The sequence below is a fragment of the Nicotiana attenuata genome, unplaced genomic scaffold (genome assembly GCF_001879085.1).
Source record: "Nicotiana attenuata strain UT unplaced genomic scaffold, NIATTr2, whole genome shotgun sequence".
Classification (NCBI taxonomy): Eukaryota; Viridiplantae; Streptophyta; class Magnoliopsida; order Solanales; family Solanaceae; genus Nicotiana; species Nicotiana attenuata.
This window is the reverse complement of record NW_017670569.1, coordinates 102,929-123,601: the sequence shown is the minus strand read 5'-3', so window position 1 is coordinate 123,601 and position 20,673 is coordinate 102,929. Positions and strand designations below refer to the sequence as shown.

General features: G+C 41.5%; 1 protein-coding gene across 1 annotated transcript; it reads left to right on the top strand.

Annotated features, from left to right (window-relative positions):
• Nucleotides 1–4,230: 4,230 nt before the first annotated feature.
• On the top strand, nt 4,231–5,244 carry LOC109241078. Its single transcript, XM_019407789.1, has 2 exons — nt 4,231–4,850; nt 4,950–5,244. The coding sequence occupies exons 1-2, from the start codon at nt 4,231–4,233 to the stop codon at nt 5,242–5,244; spliced, it is 915 nt and encodes a 304-aa protein (XP_019263334.1).
• Nucleotides 5,245–20,673: the final 15,429 nt, after the last annotated feature.

Sequence of the window (20,673 nt, the reverse complement as noted above, 5' to 3'; positions counted from 1 at the left end):
CCGTGCTGAAACTGGCCCCTCGAAGGACCACCACTGTAGCTACCAGACCCTCGAGGCCTCTTGGCCTCCCTCTCCTCTCGCTCCTGGCGACAGACAGACTCAATCTCCCTGGCAATATCCACAACCTCCTCGAATGTAGCACCAGTCACCCTCTCCCTGGTCATAAGAATACGGAGCTGATAAGTAAGACCATCGACAAACCTCCTGATCCTCTCTCGATCTGTCGGGACCAACTAGATGGCATGACGAGCCAACACAGAGAACCTCAACTCATACTGCGACACGGTCATCTCCCCCTGACGCAACCACTCAAACTGTCTATACAGCTCCTCTCTGCGAGACTGCGGTACATACTTCTCCAGAAAGAGAACGGAGAACTGCTGCCAGAAAAAGGGTGCTGCAACAACAAGCTTATGCCTCTCAAAATCCTCCCACCAAGTAAAAGCAGGTCCTGAAAACTGATAGGTAGTGAAAGCGACCCCGCTGGTCTCCAGAATACCGGCTGTTGGAAGCATCCTCTGACACTTGTCCAAAAAGCCCTGGGCATCCTCGCCCTCTACTCCGCCGAAGGTCGGAGGCTGAAGTCTCCCAAATCTCTCCAACCTACGCTTCTCATCCTCTAGCATGACAGGAACTACATAGTCCTGAGAAGCTGCGACCGGCTGGGCTGGATGTGCCCCCAGCGTCTGAAGTCCCTGCACGACTTGCTCAGGTCTGCGGGCGGCGGGAGTCTGACTGCCTCTTCCGGCCTGTGAAGTAGCTGCGGCTGTAGTGGCTGAAACCGCCTGAGGTAGGCCAGTGAAAACTGATAAGATCTGAGCCAAGGCCTCCTGAAGACCCGGAATCACAATAGGCACAGCTGGTGCCTGAGCTGGTGCTGCTGGAGGGTCCACAGCTGGGACCTAGTCCTGAACTGGGGAAGCTGGTAGATCTGCAGGTGCTGCCCTCGCTGCTCTGCCTCTACCACGGCTACGGCCGCATCCTCGGCCTCTAGTGGCCGCAGCTGGTGGCATTGGTGATCGACCATCCTGTCCGATAGCGCGTGTCCTCACCATCTGTGACAGAATGGTTAACAAAAGTTTAGTACTCGGATCAACAAATTCATATGACAAGAAGTTCAAGAATGTGAAGTTTTCCTAAAGGTTCTGCAGCCTCTCGAGGATAAATACAGACGTCTCCGTACCGATCCGCGAGACTCTACTAAACTTGCTCATGACTCGTGAGACCTATGTAACCTAGGCTCTGATACCAACTTGTCACGACCCTAACCCCAAACCCGGTCGTGATGGCGCCTCTCGTGAAGACAAGGTCAGCCGACACTTCCCATTTTCCAATTTTTAACCGATAAGCATTTAAGAACAGTTTAAACATGATAAAAACAACTTGAAATAACTGATAATAACATAAATACGCAGAAGAATCACCCATACACAGCCCTAACCGGGGTGTCACTAGTCATGAGCATCTAAGTGTCATAATAGAATTCTGATAAATCCATAACTAGTACAATGTCTGAAAGGAAATAGAGATGATAAAGGAGTAGAGACACGGGGCTGCGGACGTCAACAGCTACCTCGAAATCTTCGAAAGCTCGCCTGAATCTGGAGGAATCAGCACTCGGGAGCGGGACCTTATGCGCCTGAATCTGCACACAGGGCGCAAGGAGTAAAGTGAGTACTCCAACTCAGTGAGTAACAAATGTAAATAATGACTGAAAGTAAGAAAACACGCAAGGCACAAGGCATTCTATAATGAAGAAGTAAAATTATTTAAAAGAAGTAAACCAGTGAAAAGACAAGTGAAATCCTCTTTCAACAAGTGAACAGGTAATTGACAGACAATTAAGGTACAGTAAATAAATAGAAGCTCGCCCCTCGGGCACAGTATCACCACATCCGCCCCTCGGGCAACATCTCAGAACAATAACAGCCCTTCGGGCTCAATCACACATCACAATGGGTACCCGCGCTCACAAGGGGTGTGCAGACTCCTGGAGGGGCCCCTTACGGCCCAAGCGCAATAACAAGCCATCTCGTGGCATCAAAACTAGGCCCTCGGCCTCATATCAATCAAGCCACCTCGTGGCGAACATATCTTGGGTGCTCGGCCTCAAATCAGTATCAGTGTTTCCTCACAACATAGGCCCTCGGCCTTACTCAGTCAAAAATACTCCCAAGCCCCTCGGGCAATAGTAAAACAGTGTTTCTCAACTTAAAAAACATCATTTAAAATATCATTTAAGTCTCAAAACTGAGTAAAATGGCTGAGTAGTAAAATAGTGGAAAATAACATGACTGAGTTCAAGTAGTAAGTCAAACAGTGAGGAAATATCAATAAAAAGCCCCGAAGGGTTCAAATAGTTGGCACGAAGCCCAAATATGGCATTCAGCCCAACTCATAATGATAGCAAATAAGTTTCAGTCAAATACACAGTAAAATCATCAACCGGGATAGACCAAGTCACAATCCCCAATAGTGTACGATCCCACGCTCGTCAACAAGCGTGTGTCTCACCTCAGCATAGCACTACGATGTGCAAATCCGGGGTTTCAAACCCTCAGGACATCATTTATAATCATTACTCACCTCGAACCGGCTAAATCTCTAGCTCGCGACGCCTTTGCCCCTCGAATTGGCCTCCACGCACGTCGAATCTATCCAAAATTAGAACGAGCACGTCAAAATATGCCAAGGTAACAAAGCCCAAGCAAAAACAATCAATAACGGGCACAAATCCCGAAATTACCAAAACCCGACCCCCAGGCCCACGTCTCGAAATTCAAAAATTTTAACACCAACGGGTTCCTTATCTCCCCATAAGTTCAAACATATCAAAAATACTAAAATCGGAGTCCAAATGACCCCTCAAATCCCCATTTGAAGGCCTCTTAAACTCAAGCCCTAATCCTCCATTTTTGCCCTTTAATTCCTTTAGATACAGCCCTAAATTCATGAAATACTACATAGAATTGTGTTATAGGTCCAAAATCCTTACCCTAACGAAGTTCCCTTGAAATCCCTCTTCCAAATCGTCCAAAAGCTCTCAAGCCGAAGTTAAAAAAGGTGGAATAGCTCAAACTCGCGTAATGAAATAACTTATATGTTCTGCCCATTCCTTTTTGCATCTGCGACACAATACCCGCTTCTGCGGTACCGCATCTGCGGTCTTTCCTCCGGATCTGCGGAAATCACTTAACGGACCAATTACCACATCTGCGGTCCACTCGCCGCATCTGCGGCTCCGCAGGTGCGGTCCTTCTACCGCATCTGCGGTTTCTAACTCCTCCCTTCAAATCCGCATCTGCGGCCATCCTATCGCATATGCGACGCCGCACCTGCGGTCCCCAAACCGCAGGTGCGAAAATATCAGAAGCAGCAACATCAGCAGCTGCAACACAATCCAATTTTCTCCATTTACCCTTCAAAATCACCCCGAGGCCCCCGGGAACTCAACCAAAAGCACAAACATATCCCAATACCTTATTCAAACTTGTTCCAATCATCAAAACACTTCAAACAACACTAAATCAACCAAAACACCTCGGATTCAAGCCTAAGTTTCTAAAAATCTTCCAAATTCCGCTTTTGATAAAAACCCCAACCAAACCACGTCCGAATAACCTGAAATTTTGCACACAAATCCCAAATCACATAACGAAGCTACTGCAACTCTCGGAATTCCATTCCGACCCCTATATCAAAATCTCGCCTATCAACCGGAAATTGCCAAAATATCAACTTCGCCAATTCAATCCTAAATCTATTCCAAAACCTCCAAAACCCATTCCGATCACACTCCTAAGCCATAAATCACCTCCCGAAGCTAACCGAACCATCGGAACTCACATCCGAGCCCTCTAACATATAGGTCAACATCCGATTGACTTTTCCAACTTAAACTTCCTTAAAAGAGACTAAGTGTCTCAAACTTCACCAAAACCAATCCGAATCCAATCCGACCAACCCGATACCACCAAAACACAGATAACAAAGCATAAAGAAGCAGAAATGGGGGAAAATGGAGCAGTAACTCATGAGACGACCGGTCGGATCGTCACAGAATATATAATGCTGCAACAATTACTCGCTCCTCTAATAAATTCATACCAGTTTATCGATGACCAAGAAGAAGAAGGATAGCTAATAATGCAAATTGACAACCAGCACACAATCCAACAAAGTTTTTTGTTACCTTATTCAATGATAAGCAACAACGAAGATGAAGTAAACATGGAGCTTATACGGATAATATCAGATAAAATTGAAGAAATTGCTGAAACTTCTAGTGCTTCTCAGAAATCAAGAAAAAGATTGATGAGAAAGCTGAAAGAATCTCCACCATGTAAAATACTTAGGCACGATGCGTTGCCTGAGGAAGTAAGAGTCGGATCAATTTTTGAGAACAAACAAAACATGACTAAATTTTTCTGCAACTTGGAGATAAACCAGAAAGTTGAATTCACTATTGTTAGATCATGTTCAAAGAGATACGAGCTGAAATGCATCATGGACAAATGTGGTTGGAATGTACGTGCTACCAGAATAAAAAATTCCACATTATTCAGGGTGATAAAATATCATAACAACCATGAATGCTCGGTTGATGCAAGAAAAACATATCAGAAGCATGCTACATCAAATTTTATAAGTGAACAAATTATAGAACATGTTCGAGACAAAAAGATAGAGGTTACACCAGCCTTTGTAAAAAATGAAATGAAAAAGAAATTTGGGATTGACATAAGGGGAACACCTGAAGAGAACTACCAGATTCTTCCTTCATACCCGCACATGATGGTGCGCAAAAACCCAGGAACGTACACAAGCATAAAAAGAGATGGGCAGAATAGGTAAGCAAAATAATACTAACCACCAGCCTGAAGTTTCAAATGTTCCTATTTGAAAAACTTCACACCTTATGATTTGTTTTTTTGTGTTTCATTGTACAGATTTGCTTACATGTTCTTTGCTCCTGCGGCATCAATAGCTGGTTGGTCCTATTGTAGACCCGTTATTGATATAGATGCAACATTTTTAAAGTTAAAATATCGTGGTGTTCTATTTGTTGTTGTATCAAAGGATGCAAACAATCAAATCTTTCCTCTATGTTTTGGTGTAGCAGATTCAGAAAACAATGAGGCATACATTTGGTTCTTTGTGGAAATGAGGAAAGCAATTCAAGTCCGTCGTGAACTGGTTTTCTTGTCAGATAGAAACCAATCGATCACAAATGGGATTAGATAAGTTTTTCCTGAAGCTCACCATGGTATCTGCCTCTATCACTTTAAGAAAAATTTAAAGCAAAGACATGCAAAAGCCACAGTAATAAATCTTTTTCAAAGTGTTGCAAGGTCATACAAACTTGAAGATTTTAATCAGTTAATGTCCCAACTCAAAAGTGTTGACAAGAAAATATACAATTACGTAATGGAAGAGCCTCTAGAGATATGGGCTCGATCGTGGTTCCCACGGCGACGTTATGATATGCTAACAACAAACATGGTAGAATTAATGAATTCCGTTTTACTAAAAGGGAGAGAAATGCCTATTTTAAGAATATTAGATTTCATCCAAGAAAAGTCGGGAGAGTGGTTTTACGAACGGAGAAAAAAGGCAAATAAAACTTTTCACAGAGTATCAATATGGGCAGAAGAAGAGATGACTAAGAAGATGGAATTGGCTTGCAAAATGTTTGTGAGTATATTTGTTAACTTTAGCTTTTTATATCTGTTGCAGTGATTTACTGCTTACTTTGAAAAAACTTCATACTTTTTCTTAATTTTTTATTCCTTGTTAGGTGTTCAACCTTGATTCAATGTTGTTTAGAATAAATAGTGAAGGAATCGAATTCATTGTGGACTTAAAAAAAAAGAACTTGTGACTACCTGGAATTCCAACTTGATGAATTGCCCTGTCCACACGCAATTGCTGCTATTAATAAGAGATATTTGCAGAAATCTAATTACTGCTCAAATTGGTATTCAAAGGAAACATGGTTGAAAATATATGAAGGTCATGTGAATACCATAGGAGATCAAAAATCATGGGATATACCACAAAATATACAATCTGAGATCACAAAACCTCCCGATGTAGAGATTTTACAAGGAAGAAGACAAAAGAAGAGGCATATCCCTATGACTGAATCAGTACCATTAAAGTCTACAAAATGCAGTCGATGTAAACAAGTAGGGCATAATAGAACAACTTGCTTGTCTTCTCCAGCACCTCATCCATATTCCAAGAAACACACTGAAAAATACTCCAACCTTCAATAATCCTTGGTATGAATTTAGACTTTCATTATTGTATGACATATTTAAAATGTGATTTTTTTCATACGAATAAAAAAAAGCTCTTGGACTATTTTATATTTTGCTAAAGTACAAATCATTCATTTTTGTTGCGCAGGCTTACAGGTTTGGTTGCATTTTAAAAAAGTACGCAATGACTTCAACGAAAAAAAACTTCAGGTTACAGTATGTCAAATACATATCCTTAACAAACACACACAAACACATACACACACACACACACACACATGCGTACAGCACACAAAAGAAACGCATGTACAAACAAAAGCTTCAGCATCTCTAGGCTGAATTTATAGAAAATGAACTTAATAACTTCAGCATATTCACTAAAGTAAACAAAAAAGCACAGCATAAAAACATAAAAAATGATTGCAAAAACTAAACATAAAAACCAACTAATTGTATTAACTCAGAAATGACTAGAAGCAAAAAGCAAATACCAACAATAACAAGGATAATGCAACAAAAAGCTAAGAAGAAAGAGGATGAGAATTACATTGATACAGAAAGAGATGACGACAACACACAAAGTACAAACAAAAACTTCAGCGTCTATGGGCTGAAGTTATACAAAATGAACCTAATAACTTCAGCATATTCTCTAATGAATATGCTGAAGTAAACAAAACAGCACAACATTAAAACATAAAAAAAGGATTACAAACGCTATGCATCATTACCATCATCATCATCATCATAGTACTCCTCAATTTCTCTAAATATCTCATCATCATCAGTATCGGAGATAACTATAGGGTACTCAGGCAAAAGACCACAGAGTCCAACGAGATCATTCTTCAACTTGTTAAATTCATCACGCAGCTGACTTTGTTCAACGATTACTCTATCCATAAGAGAAAGAAGAGTCTTTAGGTTGTTTTGCAGCTTGGAATATTCGTCCCCGATGGGAAATTTAAAACTATCAAACTGCTGCACAACCTTGTCAAACAAGGTTGAATAACCTCCACAACTACGTTCCAGGTTAAGCATGTTCTGGAATGATTCAATGGCAAAAAACTATGGTTTTATTCTCTCCCAATCAGCCTTTATTTGATCCCACAAAAGCACAAGATTAGACATCGATTTGTTATTGTACCAATCACACTTCAAAGTCTCCCACTTCTACATTATTTCATCCATATTAGGCTTCTGTAACAACCCGACCGGTCTTTTTGAGCCCTAGCGTGCTGTTCAGCCGTTAGAGGCCATGAGCAACTTCAATTCAGGCATTATGACTTGTACGCATGGTCGGAATTAAATTTCGGGAAGTTCGGAGTTCACTTAGAGAGGAAATTCTCATTTCGTAAGCTTTAAGTTGAGAAAATTGACTAGGATGGGATCTCAGAGTAAACGACCTCGGAATCGGGACCTGAAGGTTCTAGTAGGTTCGTATAATGATTCCGGACTTGGGAGTATGCCCGGATCGGATTTTGGATGAACCGGAAGCGTTTTGGCGCCTATTGTGGAAGTTAGCATTTTGGAGGAAATTTCATAAGTTTGGGTTGATGTACATTTTAGTGTTATTGATCTCCGTTTGGGATTCCGAGTCTGGGATTAGCTCCGTATGGTGATTCTGGAGTTGGGAGCGCGATTGAAAGTGAATTTGGATGTCCAGGGAGCATTTTGGAGCCATTTGGCTAAGGATAGAAATTTGAAGGTTTTGAGAGGTATGACCGGAGGTGGACTTTTTGATATCGGGGTCGCAATCTGATTCCGAAAGTTGGAGTAGGTCCGTAATGTCGAATATGACTTGTGCACAAAATTTGAAGTCAATCGGACGTGATTTGATAGGTTTAAACATCGAAAGTAGAAGTTTGAAATTCTAAAGTTCATAAAGCTTGGATTGGAGGTCGATTCGTGATTTTAGCGCTGTTTGATATGATTTGAGGTCTCGAGCAAGTCCGTAATGTGTTTTGGGACTGGTTGGTATGATTGGTTGGGGTCCCGAGGGCCTCGGGTGGACTCCGGGTGGTTAACGGATTGAATTCGGAGTTTGAAGAAGAGCTGAAGTTGCTGGTTGCTGGTGTAACTGCACCTACGAGACTAGGGCCGCAGGCGCTGAGCCGCAGAAGCGGCCCAATGATCGCAGATGCGGAATTTGGTGGAAGAGAGCTGGGACCGCAGATGCGGTCGTTTTGCCGCATATGCGGGACCGCATCTGCGAAAGAGAGGGCGCAGAAGCGAAAATGGACAAGGGAGCCCGGACCGCAGAAGCGGCAATTGGCCTCGCACCTGCGGAACCACAGAAGCGGTCAAGTGACCGCAGGTGGGGAAAGTGCTGGAGGCAGAGAGTGTTTTAAAAATCGGGATTTGCCAATTTTCTCTCATATTTTCTTCGCTTGGGCGATTCTTGGAGGATTTTCAAGAGGGGATTTTCATCATCAACGATAAAATAAGCTAATCCCATCCCTCTTGAGTTAAATATATCGAGTATGTATGGATTTTAGCATGAAAATTGGTAGAAATTTGGGGGTTTGAGGAAAACCTAGAAAATTGATATTCTTGGAATTTGACCACGATTTTGGGTATGAAATTGAGAGTAAATTATATAATTGAGTTTGTTTAGTTATGGGTAAACTTGTTCTTCGAAAAATTTCGGAATCCGGGCACGTGGGCCCGAGGGCATTTTTGTCAACTTTTCGATCGGGGTTAGGAATTGTTATAAATTGGATTATAATGAGTAATTGAGCATATATGAATGGATTTGCATCATTATTGGCTAGCTTTGGAGCATTTAGCATCGATTCGAGTCTTCGGAAGGGCGGGGAAATAATTGTCCACATAGGTGAAATAATTGGTTATGTGCTCCTATTTGTGGGGGCTACGTACGCACGAGGTGACGAGAGTCCGTGCGTAGCTACTAATATGTGTAAGTCCGGGTAGTCTAGGACCGAAAAGCATGCTATACTTGGAATATTTGTGATCTTATTGACGATTGAATTTCTTAAATCCTATTGAATTGGTAAATGAATTTCTAAGATGGTTAAACTTCATTTTCTTAAATCATTAAAAGAGGATTGGCTTTTATTTGGATAAATGTTCCCCGATAAACTCTTAATTTGCTGTTTGAGCATGTATTTCTATGTGTACCTGCGTCGCATGTATGGTACGCGAGCAAGGTGATTGTTTATTTAAATTTGACCGTGTCGCATGTATGATTCGCGAGCGGGGTAATAGATGCATCTATGGTTCGTGCCGCTCGACCCTCGGCAGTGACAATTTACATTTATGTTGGATCGAGTCGTACAACCTCAGCATGAGTTGCGCATGCTTGTATTGATTGCCTTGAGATTTATTGATATTGCCATCTGCTCTCCCCGACTTGAGATAATTGTTAATTAATGGATCATGAATCCGGAGGCTTTTTATAAAAAGGAATTTTTACCTGTTTAGTAATTCATTTGAATCTACTGCTGTCCTTAATAAATTCGTGAGTCATCGCTTTAATAATATTATCATTTGACCATTAGTAAGTGTCGAAGTTGCCATCTCGTCTCTACCTCTTCAAGATTAGGTGGTATACATGCTGAGTACACGTTGTTTTCGTACTCATGCTACACTTGCTGTGCATTTTGTTGCACAGGTACACGTATTTCTACTGGCCTATTGGGCGTAGCAGCACGGGCGACCCGGAGACTAAGCGAGCTGTATTTCCTCGAGGCGACCCACAACTAGTAAAGTCTCTTTCAGTGTATTGTATTTACCTTCTGTCCAATTTGTATTCCAGACGGATGTTGCATTGTATGGTTTCTTAGAAATAGCTCACGCACTTGTGATACCGTGTTCTGGGGATGTCTATGGGTTTATTCAGAATTTTGAAAGTTGTTAAATGTTTCATTTCTTATTCAGGGGAATTTACTATGTATAGTTTAAGCGTATAAGAGAAGAGATTTCAGAAACATTTGAAACGAGAATTTAATTAAGTAATTTAGTTGGTTTGCCTGACAGCGGTGTCCGGCACCATCACGACCCTTAGTGGATTTTGGGTCGTGACATCATGGTATCAGAGCACTAGGTTCCTAGGGTCTCACGAGTCATGAGCAAGTCTACTAGAGTCTCGCGGATCGGTACGGAGACATCTGTACTTATCCTCGGGAGGTTGCAGGACTGTTAGGAGTACTTCCCTTCTTGATTCCACATCGTGCGATTTGATCCATGGAGGCTTATGCATTCCTTCCTATTCAATCTTGTGCGACGCGAACCGCTTCTAATAAATCGAGAATTGAAGAATTGTAATGGTACTACCGATGCAGTGCGGGGTGTTTTTTTCCCTGCATAGTTGTCTGAGCTATTATCGTCGCCTTGTGGAAGGATATTCTGTCGTTTCAGCTCAGTAGCGGTACTTCTGAGAGCTCTGAGGCTAGGCACAAGTTTCCATGATGCTATAAACTATTGTTCTGCAATATTGATATGATGGTAGGACGTTTGCCTACGTGTCGGGGCAGTGAATGACTTGAAGGGATGTTTAATCAGTGCATAATCTAGGGAATTTGGTAATTTATCCCCGACGAGGGAAAGGCGACCAGACTAAGAATGGTCAAATGTGGGCTGGTGGAGTAACGAGACTTGGTATTTGCGAGCGTGGTTGAGTTTTCTTCTTTGATGAGGTGTCGTTATCCTAATTGAACGTACTAAGTTCGCCGGTGTTATGGTCTTCTACAATTCGCCTTTGGGATAAGATATCGTGAAATAGTATTGGAGATGCGGCTATCAGATATCGCAGGGTGCGGTGGTTTAGGATTGAATCAGTGTTTCTAATTTTGACGGTTCGAGAAAGATGACCTTCGGAAGGTTTAGGGTTAGCAGCAATTGTGGGATTCAAATGCCCGAAGATAGATTTTAATTAAGGCAACAACTGAGCAGCAGAGGATAAGGAAGGACATGTAGGGAGTGTCACGCGGTGGTTAAAATTTCTAAAAGGTCAGGTATAAGAAGAAAAGGTCGAGTAGTCGACTAAAGGGGTGTGTTTCGCCAAAGTGGGAGAGTTTGGAGTGATTTGGGAAAATTTTAGTGATTGGTGATTTGGGCCTACGGATTAATTTGAAGTATGGGCTATTACGCGGCAGGAGATTTGATATAACGGAAAGGAGCTGCTTGACATGAAGGAGGATACAACCTAACTTTGGGTTGAAGGGATGTTGTCGCGCAACTAATTGATGTCCACGAAGGGTGAATGGACTTGTACAGCTAGAGAGTGAGCTTGGACTCAGGAGGGGCCATTAATGTCATGGCGTGTAGTAGTGTTGGAAAACGTCGGCGTGTATATTCCACAGGCGGGATATCTCCAGTGAACAGGACGGCGGTCGCATGGTTGGCGAAGCTTCTGCAAAGGGTTCTATTGGCTATACAGCAAAGAGATTGGTCGTGTGAACGTGGTTGATGATTCAGAGAATAACAAGAGCGTTTTACAGAAAGATACCGAGAATTTTGGCGGTTGATTGCGCAAGGTTATGTCAACAAGAGATAAAGGATCCTAGTGAATTCCAGAATTTGTGTAATAATGGATTCAGGCTAAGTGGGAGAGTCCCACCGCCTATGATTAAGGATTGCTCAATTAACTACTTGCGAGGTTTCTGATTATTAGCATGTTGATGGGTTATTTCAGCTACAGGAAAAGAACATAAGTGGTAATTCGAGCAAAGGAATTTTTAGAGGCGTGCTAAGGTTGGCCTTATTGGCCATGTTCAGACTTGGGGAAGGATTCAGGATTTATGCCTTGTATAGATATGTGTTTCAAGGGAAGTGATTCTGCTGGGTGCTTCGCCGAGAGGGTATTCATGTGCTAGAAGATTTATGGAATTGATTATATTCGGGGCCGAGTCAGAGCGGGTGGCTCTCAGCAACGGTCTTAGTGGATTCAAGGGGCAAAGCGCAGTGCCTAGTGATTTCGAGCCTATACGTATGGTTAAGAATCAAGCTTGGTAGCAGCTTATGAGAAAGGGTACAGGATGTTCGATGATGTTTTGACTTGCAGTATAGCATTTGGGAGGTATGAAATGGTTGGTGGGATTTGAGACGGTATGGTCTCGTGATTCAAGGTCACTCAGGATGAGTGCGGATGGAGTATGTTATGTGTTGAATGGAGTTATTATTATTTCTAGGGCAATCAAGGATAAATTGGAAGAAGATAGATTGATTACCCATAGTTGAATTGGCATGTTGGTGGCAGTGATCAGTTCCTTCAGCGCGACTGAGTTATGCAAGTGAATTGTGGCGGTACGTGTGAGGCTGGTCGGCCGCTGTAATTGATGTTATTCATAAGGATTCTACTGCTATGGCCTGGTATGCGTAGACGAACTCCGAAAGGGTTATGGTAGCTTAGACCACTACTCAGAAATTTGCATATTCTACGGTTATGAGAATTCACTTATGTGTTGCTATGGTTCTCCTAAAGTGAGATAAGTGAAGAGTTTTATATGATGCAATGCTAATCCATTTGTGGTTACGGATCTATGATGAAAGATCGTGTTTTATCGTATAGTGGCATGTTAGGTGCGGCGAGTGGTATGAATGCGAAGAGAGGATCAAGGTTGTAGTTCGGTGTTGACAAGGAAGTCACGTGCTCGGATGAGCGGGGAAGCGGTCTCGATGATTAAAGTAAGTTGGTATTGCCTTCAGCGTCACCTAAGATCGGTGTTTGTAAACAGGGCTTTGCATCCTTATCAAGGATTCTTGATCGCTTCTTAGTTAGTGCGGCCGGTGAGTTGGAGATACAGGTCGGTTATCTTTCACGGAAGGTTGTGGGAGCGTGCCCAACGGAAGGTTGTATGAGTGTGGCTTGTAGCCACTTGAGTGGTTGAAGAGTAAACTAAGTATGAGGATTTGTGGTGACATCGTAAATTTGAGAATTTATTTCCTGGAGGGCACTCGATTTATTAGGTTATGGACTGTGGATGATTACTCCAGTTATGATGGTCGTTCCTATGTGTTACGAGAGAGAGGGGAGTTATTATGGACCTTTGAAAGGTTATTAGCTTAGTTCAGCGCGATCAGGATCGGCTAGAGGTCTGTGGATGGATTCAAATGTGAATATAGGGCTTTATATCAGGTCAAATGTGTTTACTTCAGTAATGCGTTCCTTATGGAGGAGTAGTCAGGGTGCTATATCATCGTCAGATATTTCATGTAATGATACATTGTGTCATGTGAGTTGTGATACGGCTTGGGAAATTGCTTATATGTTGAGGTTCCGCGTAGAGATGATGTTATATGAGCAAAATGGCTCTTGAGATTCAGATCGTATATCACACCTCAGTTGTGCTTGAGTTTGTAGCTTATGGCACTATATGTCTCCCCAGGTTGGTATTATGCACATGGCGTGCTTGTGACCGATATTCGATATCTTGTCGTAATAAGCAATCTAGCTCGGTGTGTACCTCCTTATGTGAATTTTATGTGTGGACCGGGCGGCACGCCGCCATGGGTATGTTATTTGGATTGGGTTGCGCGCCGCAGCAGTATGATGTTGGGTACAGTTCCCCGTGTCTGTTTTATGTGTTTTGTTTCCTCCTTTCCTGGGAGGAACCAATATTAGCTGTGTGCCCGCGTCACATGCATGATTCGCGAGCGGGGTGTCTGTTTAATTATGTTGACCACGTCGCATGTATGATTCGCGAGCGGGGTAATTGGATTTCCTTTTCGGAGTTCATTTTCCTATTGTATCGCATTCGAATTGGTAGCCTATTGTCACGTTGTGGTAGCATATGAGACTGTTGACCATGTCCGGGGGTGGCTATTTCCTGAGCAGTTCGTACTGGGTGAGACGAGATCATTGGACTTAGGATCACTGCAATCTGAATATGTGAAGTATATTAAAAGTAAAGGCCATTATTTGGTTCAGAAAGAGGTAATGGTTCTTGGCATAGTATAGACCCTATGAATCGTTGATTCGGCAGTTGGTTATGAATTCCTACACATCTCTTCCGTCGTGGCGGTATTGTAAGGGTTAGAGCAGGACCTAGGTAGGTCATGAGGTGCAAGTGCAATGGGAGCATCAGATTTATGGAATTTTGATTTGTTCGACCAGAGAATGCTATTGTGGTCCTATAAGTAAAGTGGTGCAAGGTGTGAATTCAACTAAGGTATGCAGTCATGTTTTGGTGATGCGTGTAGTTATTGATACGGTGAGCGTATGTTGGAACAGGCCTGGAAGAGAATTTCGGGTGATGAAACTCGGCTCCAAGGCTTATTTGCCTAAATGAAAGAGGTTATCTTTAGATTTGATCAAGCTGATGTGCCCAACTGAGTTGTGGTAGCACGGGTAGGTGCACGAGGTATTAAGAAGTGATTCCAGGCAACCCCAGCACAGTTCCTAGCACGTTCGAGGACGAACGTATGTTTAAGTGGGAGAGAATGTAACGACCCGATCGGTCATTTTGAGCCCTAGCGCGCCGTTCAGCCGTTCGAGGCCATGAGCAGCTTCAATTCAGGCATTATGACTTGTACGCGTGGTCAGAATTAAATTTTGGCAAGTTCGGAGTTGACTTGGAGAGGAAATTCTCATTTCGGAAGCTTTAAGTTGAGAAAATTGACTAGGATGGGATCTCAGAGTAAACGACCTCGAAATTGGGACCTGAAGGTTCCAATAGGTTCGTATAATGATTTTGGACTTGGGCGTATGCCCGAATCGGGTTTTGGATAAATCGGGAGCGTTTTGGCGCCTATTATGGAAGTTAGCATTTTGAAGGAAATTTCATCAGTTTGGGTTGAAGTGCATTTCAGTGTTATTGATGTCCGTTTGGGATTCCGAGTCTGGGATTAGCTCCGTATGGTGATTCTAGAGTTGGGAGCGTGATCGGAAGTGAATTCGGATGTCCGGGAGAATGTTGGAGCCATTTGGCTAAGGATAGAAATTTGAAGGTTTTGAGAGATTTGACCGGAGGTGGACTTTTTGATATCGGGGCCGGAATCTGATTCCGAAAAATGGAGTAGGTCCGTAGTGTCGAATGTGACTTGTGCGCAAAATTGGAAGTCGATCGGACGTGATTTGATAGGTTTAAACATCGAAAGTAGAAGTTTGAAATTCTAAAGTTCATAAAGCTTGGATTGGAGTTCGATTCGTGGTGTTAGCGTTGTTTGATATGATATGAGGCCTCGAGCAAGTCCGTAATGTGTTTTGGGACTGGTTGGTATGATTGGTTGGGGTCCCGAGGGCCTCGGGTGGACTCTGGGTGGTTAACGGATTAAATTCGGAGTTTGAAGAAGAGCTGAAGTTGCTGGTTGCTGATGTAACTGCACCTGTGAGACTAGGGCCGCAGGTGCGGAGCCGCAGAAGCGGCCAAATGATCGCAGATGTGGAATTTGGCAGAAGAGAGCTGGGACCGCAGATGCGGTCGTTTTGCCGCAGATGCGGGACCGCATCTGCGGAAGAGAGGGCGTAGAAGCGAAAATGGACTGGGGAGCCCGGACCGCAAAAGCGGCAATTGGCCTCGCACCTACGGAACCGCAAAAGCGGCCAAGTGACCGCAGGTACGGAAAGTGCTGAAGGCAGAGAGTGTTTTAAAAATCGGGATTTGGCCATTTTCTCTCATATTTTCTTGGCTTGGGCGATTCTTGGAGGGTTTTCACGAGAGGATTTTCATCATCAACGATAAGGTAAGCTAATCTCATCTCTCTTGAGTTAAATATATCGAGTATGTATGGATTTTAGCATGAAAATTGGTAAAAATTTGGGGGTTTGAGGAAAACCTAGTGTGAGCACGTGATTTTTGCCTCACATGAATTACTCTTACAGAATTCCAAAGAATTAGATTTTTTTTCTTTTAATTGTTTGTTATTTTAGGAATTATTGTAGAATTTTTCTAATTATTTGCATTTTTCTGTGCATGTTTAATTTTTATTTAATTCGTGAAAAATACAAAATTACATTGGATTTGCATTTAGGATTTAATTTTACATTTTTAGATTAATTAGTGAATTAGTTGTTTTAAAAAAATAGAAAAATCACAAAAAAATAACTCATTTTTGGCATTTTAACTCTTTAATTTTGAATTTTATAGTTTTTCTTTAAATTTAGGACTTAATTAATTATTGTAAATATTATGTTGAGTATTTAATATAATTTGGTAAGTTAATTTAATTTTTAAGAGTTAATTTAGGTTTTTATTTTTATTTGAAAAGAAAAGAAAATTTGAAATTGAAAGAGAAAAAGAAAAGGAAATAAAGAAATCAGATGTTTGGGGTGTTTTAATTCAATCTCCCCAGGCCCAAGTGAATTTGCCCTTGAAACCGCTCAAATTTGGCCCAAACCCACGCCTCTGCCCGGTCCAATTCTTTCAGGTGTTGAGACCCTCAAAACGACGTAGTATGGGCGTGATACTAGGTCATTCTGAGTTTAATTGTGTTAAGCCAATCTGGGCCTTTCATCTCCTTTCATCGAACGGCCCTCAAGGCTTCCCCCATTCCACTTAAAAGTGTCCAAACACCCCCTCAAACAACCTAGTCCAAACACTTTCACTTCACCGTCTTCATCAGAGGCTCGAACCCTAGCGCCGCCCTCACATCCTCTCCGCCATTTCCGCCGGTGGCGACCTCCAAATCTGCCCAAAAACTTTACCACACACTCCCCTTAACCCCTCAAACACTAAACCACCATCGATTTCCCCGAAATCTTCTCCATCTTTCTTTGATTTCAGATCTAAAAGAACTCTAAGTCCTTTCCAGTCTCTGACCCATCATGCAAAAGGGCCCGGTTTATTTTTCTCCAAGCGTTGAAGGGATTACGACCCAAGACGAGTGTTAGACGGTTGTTCTTACGAGAACAACCCGACTAACACTCATTTTGGTTCAAATCGGAAGCTGCCAGATAAGCTTTTCAAGCCCGTTCGTCTCCAACATTAGGTATTCCATGTTCATGTCTTTCCTGACTTTTGTTTCTCTTCCATCCTCATTCTTTCTTTTTCTTTTTCTTTTCTCTATGTTTCCGCTTTCTCTTTAATCAGTTAAAATTCGGATAAGCAGTAGTCATGAGTTAATCTTGGACTAGTTTTGTTAAAAGGTTAGAACTAATTTTGTTTGTTTTCATAGTTAGTATTAAAAATGATTGAGTTTTTTTAGGGGCCATCATTTGAGTTTTAATTTGTCTGAGTCAGATTATTGAGATTCAGAACACTCATGTGGTTGGGTGGAGTTTTGGTCCCCTGGTTTATTTCTGACCCGTTCCAACAATAGCCCAAGGATTTTGTTTTGCTGTTTGGTTCGACCTGACCCATATTTGGTCTTGGAGTAAAAACAGAGGGTCTAAAGGGTAGTCTAGGGATTTTAGTTTAGGGAATCTTCAGTAACTGACTTAGGAAATTTTCTGGAAGGTGGGTTTGGGACTGTCTTGAATAACAAATTTTGAAATTAAGGACTAAATAGCAAAAACGAAATTTAAAAAGGAGTAAAGGGCAAAAACTAAAATCATTTCTGCTGCCCTAAAACTTCTCTATAAAAGGCTGATTACTTCACTCTCAAGATAGATTTTAGAGACTGAAAAAACACTAAAAATTTAGAGAAACGGATGAGTTTTCAAATAGTGAAGCCCTTTGCAATTTCTGGTGAAAAATTGGTTCAGCTTCCTGTCTGTTCTAGTATCTGAAATCTGCAAAGAATTTCTGGTTCATTCATGGGTCTCAAATTTGTTTAAAGCTTGGTTTTGTTGCTGGTTTAAGAGCTTGGTTGTTGCTGGTTGTTGATTTGATTCTACTGTTGTTGCTTCCTCTTTTGCTGAGTTACTGCTGCTGTTTCTTCTTAACCTCAGGCTCACTTTCCTTGTTATTTTGCTGTAACCAGGTATTCACTACCCTTCATTCACATGTGAAAATGAAAGGACCTGCAGCAATGCTCTTAAATTGGAAATCTATGAAACTGCTGTTTTATTGAATGTTATAGTTATATTGCCAAATCCAGTCCATTCTGTATCTTCTATTCATGTGTTTTGATTGTCCATTTCTGTCTTTAGCTTTGAGTTTTGTTCTGTAAGTTGGGATACATGCTTTAGTTCAGCTTAATGGTTTATATATTGATGGGAATGTTATTTGGATGTGTGGATTGTAAATCTATTAGAGCTACAGAAATCAGTGTAATATTGGTAGGTTTAATTTGAAATTCTTAGTTGCATGTATGGTTTCGAATGGCAACCCATAGCTAAACTTTGATATTACCTGGATTCAGAACCCTGCATGGTTGATTTATGGTTAGTGCATAATTGGTATTTCACATGTATCAGCGTATTGATTTATTTTTTTTGTTTAAAAAAAAGTATAGGGAATAATCAGTTTTATTTTCTGTCTCCATTAAAAGAAAAATCACTAGGCTAATTGAATCAGTTCAGGTTTATGAGCTGAAATTTTATTAGGCTCGCTGGGCTTGATACAGGCCCAAGGCAGTCGTAATGTGGCCTTATGGAGAGTGTCACCCAGGCATGGACTCAATTCAGGGCCCAATAACTAACACCTTTCTTGTTTCTTTGAATGTTGTTTGGTTCAATAAGAAAAGGATTCTAATGAGAGTTCAATTTGTTAAACGTGGGTTCAAATCTCAGATTCTCCTAAGGCTTAGTCAAGTTGGGTAAAAATCATTTTGTACGTAGTTTTGTCCTGGGAGTTGGGCCTAATGCAGGCCCAATCGATGTTGTTTCAATTGTTTGGGATTGTCTTCTTGCTTATTTAGCGCCGAGGTGTGCCATAAGAGAAATTAGATAACCCATGGCCCTCGGATAATTAATACTAACTCCTTAGAAATCGAGGTGTGCCATTAGTTGAATTTTCCATGGCCCTCGCAAACCTTGTTATTAACTCGAAAGTGCGTAGTTGCTTTAGGCGCGCTATTTAAATTAATTTCCTAAACTCGGGTGTGCATTTCATGTTACCCAACTCCAAATCTCAACAACGTTAAATAAAATGTGTCGTGGACCGCGGGTGCATTTCATGTGACATTGCTCAAGACGTGTTTTAGATAACGTTGAATCTTCCTAAATTAATTAAAAGCGGTTAATAAGTTAAAACGTACCATAGGCTAAAACATGTATTAAAATCAGATAATAATCCAATCATAATAGTTTAAGTGACCGTGCTAGAACCACGGAATCCGGGAATGCCTAACACCTTCTCCCGGGTTAACAGAATTCCTTATTCAGAATTTCTGGTTCGCAGACTTCAAAAGGAAAGTCGAATTTCCTCGATTTTGGATTTAAAATAAACCAGTGACTTGGGACACCAAATAAACTATCCCAAGTGGCGACACTGATGAATAAATAATCTTATTTCGAATAATGTCACTTAAATTGGAAAAACTCCCTTATATCCTCCTTGGGGTGGGTGTAAAAAAGGAGGTGTGACAGCTCTGGAGACTCCGCTGGGGATGCAAACCCAGAACATCGGTATAGGGTTTAAGAATTCGAGCTTAGAATAACTGTTATAGTTGGCTTGTTTTATCTTATTTTTACATGTTGAGCCTAATGTGCTAAATGCCGCTTTTACCGCTTTGATATTGATTGAACTGTGTATAAATTGTTACGAAACCCTCTTCTCTCTGAGTCATCTAAATCATTTGGGAAGTGTGCACTTCGTGTAACTTCTTTTCTGTTAGAGTCATATCCCAATTTTAGAACGAGGTTCGGACAAGTTGCAAAGCCGGTGAAGCTTCTGTATTCCCGGTACGCTGCCCCCCCCTCGGCTCGAGTTGTCCACTCGGGTAAGCCAGGTTAGAACAATACACCCAGGTTTTAAAACGTAGAATAACTTAACATCATGCCGGATCCCTAGTAGGAACGTTTGTTTGCATCACGTGCATTTGACTTTGGGAACTCAACACAGGGGTAGGGTCCGTCTAGGACAGGTGTACCCAAATTAAAAAGACCATCCTGATGCATCTTACGTGCTACTTGCGCATTCATTTGATTCGGCTTGCATGTTGACCGGCTTCTAGAATAGGGAAAGAAAATAAAAAACAAAGGGAAAAAAAAGGAAAATAAGAAAATCAAAAAAAAAGAGACCTAGGTAATTAGAAAATTCTGAAACTCTACCGAAATTCTGAAAAAGAAAAGTCATTTTAAAATGAGCCAAAATGTTCAAGTGTCGTGTTTCCCCTGTTCTGTCAAAACTGACCGAACTATGCGGGTCTGATTCTCACCGGATGTGAGATACGTAGGCAAACCTCATCGGTTCCGAACCCAATTTTCAAAAAATCCAAAAATATTTTCTTTCAGTTCTTTCTTTAGAAATATTTTCTTAGAAAATTCAAAAAAAAGAAGTTTTTTTTAACTCAAAAATGGTTTCCTTCTTTCTAATGTCTTTCGTACGAAAAAAGAAAATCAATAAAAATCAAAATCCAAAAATATGGGTTTCCTTCATTTTGAAGTATTTTTCCAAAAAAATCA